We start from the raw sequence: 12,033 nt of genomic DNA, 5'->3' as shown, positions 1-12,033 counted from the left end.
TTTTTCCCTAAATCATTTTGTCACTCTCTTCTAAGTACCTTTTTCTATTTCTTTTTTTTTCTTTTTTTTTTCCTACTAGGCAAGAGCCTGTAGTCCCCTGAGAGTTTTACTTGTTTCTTGTACTTTTGAACCCTTTAGCATTAATTTCACCACTTCTCTTACAGACGAAGTAGAGATACAATTGAAAGCATAAAGCTCTCAGGCTATCTGCTACAAAAATTTGTCCCAACTGCTCTACACTGACCTTTTGACATCAAAGGATTGCTTCTATACTTTTAAAGATAAAAACAGAGCCATGTTTCTGCTCCAGTCAACAAATCATTGTTTACGTTCTCATCACAGAATTTTTTTACCTATTGGAAAATATCAGTACGAGTGTCAAAATGTCTTTTCTTCATACGTGCAGGCACTCCTCAGTCTTGAAGTAGTATCTCAAGACCTCTGCCATGCAACCTATATGTTTTCTTCAAAAAACAAAACAAAACAAAAAATACAAACAAACAAAAAACCAAAACAACAAAAAACACAAACAAACAAAAAAAACACAAACCAAAAAAAAAAAACCAAAAACCACAAAAACAAACAACAACACAAAATAGAACCAAACATACAAACATACAAAACCAAACCATATACATCTACTTTTGGTATGTAGAATAAATGCCTTGCATAGCAAAACCTAAAACTAATTCGATAAGACATTTTTAACTTTTGTAGAAACAACGAAAGAAAGAGAAATCAAGCATGATAATTAGAACATATATGCAAATATTAGCTGGTATGTTACTATTCCCTGAGGAGGAAGGTAGTGAAGAGAAAGAAAAAATGCTGAGGAAAAAAGAACAAAAAAACCCCTAACTTTTTTTTGCTCTTTAAACAAAATACTAATTGGTTTGCAACCAAATGTTGTGACCTTGGATGAATTTTTTTTTAATGATATTTTTGTCTCATCAGAGAAACCAGGTTTTATCTATTGTTTCTTAATACCAGGTGATATTTGTGAATATTTCACACATACCTAATAATAATTTTCCATGTAACAATATTTGCTGAATTTTAACAATAATGCTATATTGCACAGTTTCAAAAGCATTTAAAAACATGTGGAAACACATGTTCAGCAATATGTTCAATGGAGTCTTTGATTTCTTCTTTCAGTGGCACATAGGATTATGCTGGGTTAACCACTGGACTTGATCATCTTAAAGGTTTTTTCCATGATTCTCTGTTACAATTAACATTGCAGTTACAAAAACATCTACATTCCAGTTTCCTTAATTTTTTATAAAGATGCTATAAGAAAAAAAAAAATCACAAAAAGTTCATATCAAAAAAATAAAGGGCCCAAACATACTATTCTTGGCTGTACTCCATAGCGCTCTTAGTCACAATTCACTCTTAAACCACTGAAATAATTTATGAAGTCAAAATTATTCTATTGACTGAAATATGAGTTAAGAACAGGTCTTTTCATCAATATGGGTAAGCATGATAGAAACCTGACAAAATCTGTTGTTAAAAGATAACCCTTCGAAGGATCAATCAGTCATTGAAATTGCAGTGGTAGCCACAAAGTTTTATGGATCTCCTCATTTAAGTTTAGGTAGTGACACTGAGCACCAAGTTATGGAAAGCTCAGACAACTTTAGGAGCAGATGAGAGTTGTAAATCTTGCATAACTTGCTTCATGTCTTTTATGTTATAAAACAGTAAGTTCTACAGAGATATTATTCTTAATTTATTGGTTAACAAGAATTTGTGTTCTGGAAATATTATGTTTTTCATAATATCTGTATTCAACTTCAGACTCAAATAGTTTTTTCTCTATTATTTTTATTGTTCTATATTACAGCATTTCATCTTGGGAAGTTCTTTAGATTTCATATGGGCCTATATGTAAAGAATGATCCTTTTGAAATAATAGTGGTATAAATAATACCATCAAGGAGACCAGACCAGAACAGATATAACATGAAACAGGAGCTCAATTCTGCTTTCTCTATCTATTTCAGTATCCACAGCAGATGCCACAGTGAGTGGTGTGTTGCCAGATGTGCTTCGTGTCACTATATTATGTAGTGCTTCTTGACAAAAAATTAAATAAAGCTTCACGGAAATATAGAAAAGATCCTGTCCTGAAATTATTACACAGTCAACTCTGGAATTGACTTCACAGAATGGATAAAAGTAAAGGTATAGAACAATGTTACACCAAACCACACTAACTGCAGACTATATTTACATAATGCAAACACTAAAGGAGCTATTTTGCAAGATATCTAGCCCTGTAAAACACTGTAAAAATTAGAAAAAGTGCAACTTAGGTAGTTCCAAAGTTTCATCTGATGATAATTTAGTGTCCTTCGATACAGCCCTAGAATATGCAACTGTGAAACTTTGGAACATACAGGGAATGAACCTGCAAACTTGCAAATGTTTAGAACTGCTCCAGTATCCCCTTGTTGCAAAATGTTACTTTGTACTAGTTCTAGTGAAAGAGAATAATATTCCTAATTTGCAGTAGAAGATATAAAAAGTTAATACCTCTGTTTTCAGATAGGAATTTAAATTGCTGAAAATGAATACAACTTCTGCAAGGAAAGCTGCAGACTTCTTTTCGTAGTCTTGAAATTTCTGAGCAAAAGTTTCTCAAAATAAAGTATGAAATAGCATATTTAAAGACAAAGCAGCACTAATATGGCTCATGTATTTTATTTCCCCTGAAGACACTATCTTCTTAGGTACTACTAGACACCTGGTGATGAAGCTGCACTGGGACTTGACATTAATATGTTGCCACATCATAAACAGGTGCCTGAAGTATTAAGAATGATCTGTACTTTATCTTAAAATGCTACATGACTGCCCGGTACAGCAGCTATAGTGATTCCCAGCTTGAGAGCTTCTTTTAGCACAGTCATTCATTTTTAGCTGCTGTTTAGCAAAAGTTGTGACCACCACTTTCTTTACTCACACCCACCTTATTCCTGATATATTTACAAAATTCTCCAAGTTGCACAACTCATATAGCAATAAATAATCTTTAGGATGATCACCACTACATACTTGCATATGTAGATAGCTTTCTACACTACTGTTATGCCACTTTCAGGAACCTATTTACACCCACTTGTGTAAAGAAACAATTTGCTTTCCTTTATGTATCCACGCTTTTATCTACTGGAAACCTGCATAAAGAAATTGTGACTAATTCACCCAGGTGGATGCTACAAAGTAGTGAACAAACACACGAGTTGTTAAACTGTGTGACTAGTGCATAACAGAAGTCACTTAAAGAGAGGCAAGATTATACCGCTCATACATATCAGGAAGTATTTTATTCAACTGCTGGTCATTTTGGGTCAGCCTAAAACCCATAGTCTCTAAGTAACACTTTACTCCACAGGCATTTGTTGATATAAATTGGGCTATCTGTAGAGTAAAATACTATTAATGAGAAATAAGGGAACTGTAAAGTCCATTGACTAGGTCTTACTAGTAAGCGAAGCAAAAACAAATAAATTATTACGCACTCCTAATAAGAGTGAGAAAACTTGAATCTTATTGAGAAAGAAATTATTTATTTACTTTTAAATATTTATAGAAAGCACTGGATGTACGAAGTAATAATATAATATTTAGCATGTATATATATATATCTCCATATATATATATAAGTATGTACATATATATATATATATAAAGTTTTAATAACAGGTTCCTGTTAGAGAATTCTGTCATTAAACAGTTGCCGAGAAAATGAGAGCAAAGAAATGTAGTTCCATTGTAAGACTTACATAATGTGAGATTATTGTGGTTCAGTAATATATCTGTAAAAGCTAAAGGGAATATTTGTTAGAGAGCTCCTATGCAATTGTTTACCTTTCTCTTACTGAAGTAACGAAGACAACTGCTTATTTGTATTGACTACCAAAAAGAGATTATAAAGCAGCTGCTTGGATTCTGGTTTGTTTTTTTTTTTTTTCCCATTGGTTACACCTTTGATTCCTAACTATGCAATCTACATATGCAGACACAGGTTTCCTGGAGTGATTAAGGATACAGCAGACCCAGAGGGAGGGCTGATTCTTTACTATTTCTCCTTAAGTCTGCAGTTTAAATTTTACATGAGGCAGAAGTACAGGACCAGACATAAAATAGTGTCTACATTCTAAATGCAAACTTTATATCAAATTTACTCCAGAGATGTGGCGATGGAGAATACAGAATGTATTTTAGTAATGCAAAACTATGGAGAAGATGATCAATTTTCCCATCTAGCTATTTTAAATCTGAGCCATTTCTAAATAGAAACCAAGAACACTGTTTCGTACTGTGTATGTTTTGCCAATACAACTACAAACTATAGTATCAATAAGTGTGTTTGAACACATTGTTCACTAGGTAAAACTGAATGTTTTCTAATCTACTGACTGAAACATCTAAACATCTAAAACACTCTGCGTAGATATTGAGGGAAAGCAAAACCAATATAGATATACCAGTATGTGCTATGAGGAGTTACAGTTAACATTTTCCACAGTTCTTATAATGAAAACTCTTATAGAGACCACAACACACTTTTTAAGGGAGGAAATTCCTCTTTTAGCTTTATATAGATCCCAGGGGAAAAAAAAATCATGATTGATATTATACAGTGAACACTATAAAAAAAAAGGAATCATATTTTCCATAGGGATTTTACACTACAATTGAAACTTTACTATTCAGTAGCATCAATACATTAATTAATTGCTTTATATAGACATTAAATGGTTCTAGGAAATTATAATTTTCTGCCTTTTATTAACTATTACGCTTGTCAGTAGGGAAAAAAATGTGGAGTTTTTTTTAGCATTCTGACAACTCCATTTTACAGTAAAAAAAAAATTGACATTACTTAAACAAGTGCCATTGAAAGTTATTTGTTTTTTAAAGCACGAATAATAAATCAAATTATCTCTGGTTATGCCCTAACCTAAACTCTTTTCTAAAGTGTCACTTTTTGTTAAAATCAATTTCAGATTTTAAGTATTGCTCCACTCACCTAATTGATAGCAACACAAATTCGTGATAGGCGTAAAATGGAATTGTTTCTGTGACACAACTCGGTAGTGAGTTGAGGATTAGTTTGCAGTGACCTTGTACAGGCAGCCTTATTTTTTTTCTTTTTTTTTCCCCCCTACTTATAAGTGTTCCATTTACAGGCCATCAGTTACTTGAATTTTGGTTCTTTAACCTGCCAATTACTGATGGTTATTTCTATTCAGTTCAAAGTATTAGATACAGATGGCATCTAGAACACTTGGTGTCAACAGATCACAAGGTGTGATAACTCCAAGGTATTATGAATCTCCTTTAGGTACAATGAGTGACTGCAGTGTGACTTCTTTCTCACTAGCTGCATACACAAAATGAGTCTGAGTCGCTTCTGATACACTCAGCTCATTCCCCTATGACTCAGAACAGCATATTAGGAGAACCACAGGATAAAAAAGATATGACATTTCAAATATATTTAATAGCCATTATCCAGAGCCTGCTTTCAATCCAAACGTTAAAAATCACTTTGGAACATACCTGTAGTGTTTGAACATTAAGCTGCATTAATCATGAAGTAATACTTTAAATTAAATCAACTGGAGCCAAATTCTGCCCTCATCTTCACTCTGCAAGTTCACTGCTCTGAAATAAATCTTCTGAACTTGGACTTTAAACTACCTGCTAAAAATTAAGTCATTCTTTAATTAGCACCCTATGTCCAATGGTCCAAGTTCTGCCATTTCTCACATTCGCAAAAGTCAGTAGAGGACAGTATGGATGTAACTGGCAGCAGAATGCAGCCAGCTGTAATTTCTAAATGAACTTTGGTAAAAGACAGAGCACACAAGTCTTTTGCTATAAAGCAATCATCAGTATTGACTCAGGCTACTGGAAATCTGACTAGTTGTTTTTCTGGTTTATGACAGGATGTGAGTTTTGTTAACATTTGGGGGTAGGAGGGAATTACCACATACATCTTCTTTCTATTTGACTATGCAGAATTTTCAGCACTGAAGGTTGTTTTGGGGGAGAGGAGGAGGCAATGAGGCCCCTATGATACCGTCAAAAATATATTTATGGATATATATTCTGAAGAAGGAAATTAAAAAAAATGAAACCATACATCTTGGAAATATAGCTCATATCTGTACATAAGATTGGAGGGCTATGATACACTGTTGCAATAGATGTCCTCAGTGTGTAAAGTTTCTCCCCTGTCCTGTTATTTACCTCAGATAATATGACCACTTCAGAAATGCCCTCCCTATTCTCCATGGCAAACCAAAGGAGAAGTGAAACCTGTGGAAGTGCCCACCTCTGTCTGACAATCTTCTGGGAAAATACACCAGTATGCCCCAAATCTACTAAAACTCTGTCCACACTCTCACATGCACCTCTTTGGCACTGCTGTAATTATGTATGTTTCAGTGGGTATTTGCTTTTGAATCACATGTGAAACATCAGTGTGACAGTAGAGCCAGACCCACCAGATGTGATCTGGTTCCATTTTCATTAAGTCCACCTCTCTTTAGTGACTTGTGTTGGTCCCTTCAGTGGCACATTACAGCAGATTTCACTGCAGACAGAAGGGGAAGTTAAACCAGTGTCTAAAGTGAGATCCAGGGTATTCTAAAAGTCTCCTACCTGAATTATGGACATCCGGCTCGGGGGAGCCTCGCTGGCGTTAGTCCCTTGCCCTGTGAAGCTGGTGTGGCAGCCCACATGTCCCTGGGGTACAGTCAGGTTGTTGGAGGCGGGCTTCAGGTACATCACCTCAGACCTGGGAGAGCTGAGGGGCAGGCGGGTCTGGTAGTCAAAGTACATGGGTGAGGTGGCCAGGGATGGGCTGCTCACCACGTTCATAACATTGAGGGGACCCCGGCTGTCCTCGCCCTCACTGGGCACCAGCATAATGTCATTCTTGCTGATCTTCTTCTTCTTGCCCTTGCCCCCTCCACTGCCACTGCCTCCTCCTCCCCCGCCACTGCCTCCCCCTCCTCCCAGTTGAGGGTGGCTATACTCAGCAATGCGACAATTATAGGTACGGATCTCCTTGTTCTCTCGTTTGCACTTCACAGCAATAGTGATCATGGCAGCCAGCAAGATGATGGAGACAGTGCTCAGCGTCACGATAAGGGGCAGCGACAAGTCCCAGTGTGGTCGCCGGTGCTGCTCACCATTCACCTGTGGTTCACCGGCCTCGGGCAGGGGCCCTGCCAAGGCCCTGACTATGAGCTTGGCCACTGCAGAGAGGCTGGGCTTGCCATGGTCACTGACTTTTACCACCAGTTCAGCCACAGGGCTGAGCTCCTCCCAGTAGGGATGCAAGGTGCGTATCTCACCACTAGTGGGGTCCATCTCAAAGAAGTGCTCCTCATTGCCTTCCACAATCTCATATGTGAGGCGCCCACTCTCCCCAAAGTCACTGTCCAGGGCGCGGACGGTCCCCACAGGGTAGCCCACCCCAGCATTGCGTGGTACCTGCAGCTCGGCAGTGTCATTGATGAGGGCAGGAAGGACAATGAGGGGCGCGTTATCGTTGACATCGAGCACAGTAACACGCACTGTGGCGTTGCTTTCACGGTGGGGTGAACCAGAGTCTTTGGCCAGCACACGGAACTCAAAGTGCTTTGTCTGCTCGTAGTTGAAGCTCCTCAGGGCATAGATAGCACCATTTGTAGGGTTGACAGAGACATAGGTGTAGATAGAGACATCTCCCACATGCCCAGGCAAAATGGAGTAAGACACCGTCCCATTTTGGCCCAGGTCAGGGTCCTGGGCCAAGACTGACCCCAAATACTCTCCAGGGATGTTGTTCTCAGGCACCTGTAAGACATAAAGGTTCTTGCTGAAGTGGGGTGGGTTGTCATTCTCATCAAGGATACGGACAGAAAATGACTTGGTGGAGTTAAGTGGGGGATTGCCCCCATCACGTGCCACAATGGTCACATTGTATTCATCTTGTGCCTCACGGTCTAGAGGTCGATCAGTGACCACAGTGTAGAAGTTGTCATAGTTCTCCTCCAGGGTGAAAGGAACGGCACCGGGCCCGCCGCCACCGCCCAGCACCCGACACTGGAGTTGCCCGTTCTTTCCTGAGTCACGGTCAGTGACCCGCACGAGGGCAATGACGGTGCCTGGTGGGGCAGCCTCACTCAGTGCTCCCTGGCGAACAGAGACAAAGCCAATGGTGGGAGCATTGTCATTGCGGTCAATGAGGCGGACAGTGACCTTGCAGTGAGCGGGGATGGGATTGGGTCCCAGGTCCCGAGCCTGGACATCAATCTCAATGAGGCCGCTCTCCTCATAGTCCAGGTTGCCCTTGACACGGATGAGGCCGCTCTGTGGGTCGATGCTAAACAGGTCACGGACGCGTTCAGGTGCGTAGCCACTGAAGGAGTAGAGCACCTCTCCATTGGTACCCTCGTCAGCATCAGTGGCATTGAGGTCGATGACAGCAGTGCCTAGGGGTGCATTCTCCGGCAGCTCTACCACGTAGGAGGCCGCCTCAAAGATGGGGCTGTTGTCATTGGAGTCAATGAGGCGCACATTGATCTGCACCGTGCCTGAACGCGGTGGGTCACCACCATCCAGTGCTGTCAGTACCAGGGTGTGATGACTCTGCTCCTCACGGTCTAATGGCTTCTGGATGACCAGCTCTGGAAACTTTGTGCCATCACCACGAGACTTCACATCAAGGGAGAAGAGGCCATAGTCATCACGGGTGAGCAGATAGGTGCGCAGACCATTGTCCCCAGCATCTGGGTCGTGGGCGCTGGTGAGGGGGAAGCGGGTGCCTGGTGCAGCATTTTCCGAGATGTCCATATCCACTTGGTCAGAGGGGAAGGATGGTGCATTGTCATTCAGGTCCTGAATCTCCACTTTGATCATGCAGATCTCCTGGTCGTTGGCAAACACCTCGAGGGACAGCTGGCACTTGGCACTGCGCCTGCACAGCGCCTCACGGTCGATGCGTTGCTTGGTGTAGAGAAGCCCGCTCTCGCCGTCCACGTCCAGGAGGTGCGGGGCTGAGTTCTCCAGCACCCGGAAGGTGGACTTGGGGCCGCGGCCGCCACCGGGAGCGCCACGCTCCGCAGGCAGCATCCCGCCTCCCCCCGTGCCTGCCGCCAGCCGCGCATCGCGTCCGATGTTCCCGATGACCGTGCCCGCTCCCTGCTCCTCTGGTACCGAGTAATTCAGGTTCTTTAGCGACAGGGCAGGAGCCCAGAAGAAGAAGAAGCAACAAATGGAAAGGTACATCCCCGAGCAGGGGGTGGAGGTGGCCGGGGTTGCAGCGACGACCGGGGTTGTCCCCGTGTTCTTTGCCTCCTACGCTGGGGTTGTTCTTCCTCCTCCGACGGCTCTTTTTTTTCCTTCCTTTTCCTTTTTTTTTTTTTTTCCCTTCTCTCTCCCCACCCCTATATTTCAAGTTCCTGAACCTGTTGCTCTAAAACGTCTGCAGAGACACAGGATGGGAGGCAGCAAATAGACCATGTAGCTCAGAGGGAGGAAGCAATCGTGTGCGGGGGGGCTGAGGGGAGGGAGGGAACAGCTTCGGTAGCTTTTCAGCAAGAGCTTGCCGTGATTGCAGTCCCCTCGCAGTTACTTCGGCTGTCCAACTTTGGCAGTGAGAGGGTTTCAAAAATCAGAAAATTTGCAAAAGATCTTCTCCTCCGGGCAGGCGATGTGTTCCTGATCCTTGAATCCCCGCAGACGTACAAAGGATAATAAAAATAATAACAATAATAAAAAAACCGGCGGCAGTAGTTGTTTGGGTTTTTTTAAACCAAAAATATTTTTCTTAAATATGTGTATTTATATATACATTGGAAAGGAGGGTGGTCACAGGTCTGTAGCAAGAGATAGAAAAGCTTATCTGCTACTCATCGCTTTGTGATGCGATTGATGGAGTGGAGGGGTAGGAGAGACAGAAGGGAAAAAAAAAAGTCTCAGCTTGTTGAAGCCCTCTTCGTGTGCAGTGAGAGGTAGTGAAATGTCTGATTGCACCGCGGGGTTGTTGGTTTTCAGGGAGTGTTTTGCTGCATTTAGAGATCTAATCTTGCATTGCTTGCGGCGGAGGGCTGCATCTCGCTGCCATCGGTATTTCCCCCCTCTCTGTCTCGTACACCCTCACTGTTTCCTTCCCGAATCAAAGGGAGTGGGAGCGAGGACTGCAGGGCAAGAGGGGAAAACAAAACACATGAAAAAACAAACAAACAAAAAAACCCCAACCACCACTACCCCCCCCCAGCAAAAACTAGTGTCCAGATTTGTAGTTTCCTTTCTCTCCTTCTACTGCCAGCCTCCCCCTCGTGTTTTTGGGGTGAAAAAATTAAGAAACACACCAGCTGACCTTCATCATTAACAGTAAATATGTATTTTGAGAGAAAGCTCAGGCCGTGCTTTATCAGCAGCACATTTGGGTTTCTTTAAGACAGGCCAGTAGCCGCCGCCACTACCACATCCTTTCTCTCTGTGTATCTGTGCGTGTGTGCGTATGCGTGTCTGAGGAGCTGCACTTTCTCGATGCAGTTTAATGCCAGTTTGCTATTCTCTGCAGCCGAGAGGAAAGCAACAGGCAACCCATGGCTGGACGCATAGATTAAAAAAAAAAAAAAAAAAAAAAAGAGCGCAAGAGGGGGGAAGGGGGGGCTGCGGGGGAGAGAAAGAAAAGCCAAAGCCACCACCACACACGCACACACACACACACACACACTCTCTCTTTCTTAGTCTCTCGTTAAAAGGAAAACAGTCTCTGTATTCACAGGGCTGCGCTATCAAGTGCCTCTCTTTTCTTTCTATTCAGCGTCTCCTTCCAATGACACTGCCGCCTAGTCCTCTTCATTTAGGGGAAGGGAGAAGAGGAAAAACAATCCTGGCGATGAATAAAGTGGGAGATCTTTTAATCGACTAATTCGCTTACATTAAAACCTATGCAGTTCCGCGATCTGTGTGATGCATTTTTTGCAGTCCTTTCAAAGCTTTAATAGTCTCTCTGGGCATCTTGGTACAGGGGAGAAGAGCGGCGGCAACGCCAGATGCGTTGCCCCTCTCCGATAAACACCTTTCCCAGCGATACAGTGTATAGGTAAATAGTAGGGAAGGGTAGCAAAATTTTATTTCAAGTTCTTTTAACAACCTGAAATAAATGAATGTCAAATCCAGAAATGCAGGTGTTTCAATCTGCTTGGATGAGTCAGATCCAGCGGAACAAATCACATTGACTATCGCCTCATGTTCCTCCCTTCACAGGCATTAGTTGCAGCTTCTTTCTAACGCTTCTCTGACTCACTCTACAGACAGGAAAAAAATTAATCAGATTTATATTTTGGAGAGGGGGGAGGGAAGAAGAGAGGGGAAAAAAAAAAAAAAGAAGGGGGGGGTGTTGGATCCAGCTACACTTTTACTATACCTCTTTCTCCGGGAGACTGAGGATCAGGAAAACAAGGCTGTTATCCACTCACTGGCACAGAGGCGCGTCTGATTCCTGCTTTGCTGAGTGTTTTTAACCACCTTTCCTCAGTGTTATGTGTGAAATAAATCAGAAATCTTTCAAATTAAAAGAAAAAAACCCAATAAAAATATAGGTTCCCAATACATTGCTCACAGATCTAGTTCCGAGTCTCAGTTCTGCACCGTTTTTTTCTCCTTTATTTGAGTCCGGACCCAAAGTACACAGTTAAGTCTGCAACGTGTGGTAGGGAGGCTTTCAAACGAAAAAGAAGAAAAAACAAATATTCTTCTCTGCCTCATTGATGGGTGGCCCCTTGCAAATAGACGGTCGCCAGTCTTAGCCAGGCAGCACGCGGAGCGAACGCCGATCCCAGATAAACCAGATCCATTTCACCAGCCGCCCTCAGGTAAGCGGAGAATTCAGAGAAAATTCAACAGTTGGAGCCGCGCTTTGCTTTGCCTCGCGCGCTCGCTCGCTCGCTCGCGCTCGCTCTCTCTCTCTTTCTCCCTCTCTCTCCCCCCCCCCCCCCCCCCCCC

The 12,033-nt window shown here is 42.1% G+C and overlaps 1 protein-coding gene across 11 annotated transcripts in view; it reads right to left on the bottom strand.

Moving 5' to 3' along the window:
- PCDH17 (protocadherin 17) overlaps positions 1 to 12,014 on the bottom strand; it is a 92,196-nt gene extending 80,182 nt beyond the window's left edge. For 8 of the 11 annotated variants that reach the window (XM_027650137.1, XM_027650185.1, XM_027650194.1 and 5 more), the window contains exons 1-3: positions 11,456 to 12,014; positions 11,183 to 11,336; positions 6,688 to 10,214 (exon numbers count right to left, since the gene is read on the bottom strand). In XM_027650137.1, the coding sequence (XP_027505938.1) occupies positions 6,688 to 9,303 (2,616 nt within the window). In that variant the 5' untranslated portion in view covers positions 9,304 to 10,214; positions 11,183 to 11,336; positions 11,456 to 12,014. The remainder of the gene's footprint in view (positions 1 to 6,687; positions 10,215 to 11,182; positions 11,337 to 11,455) is intronic. The other 3 variants (XM_027650156.1, XM_027650147.1, XM_027650166.1) reach the window with 3 other exon arrangements.
- Between the last annotated feature and the right edge of the window lie 19 nt (positions 12,015 to 12,033).

Source organism: Corapipo altera, unplaced genomic scaffold (assembly GCF_003945725.1).
Source record: "Corapipo altera isolate COAL_440 unplaced genomic scaffold, ASM394572v1 0, whole genome shotgun sequence".
NCBI classification, from domain to species: Eukaryota; Metazoa; Chordata; class Aves; order Passeriformes; family Pipridae; genus Corapipo; species Corapipo altera.
This window is presented reverse-complemented; position numbering and strand designations above follow the sequence as displayed.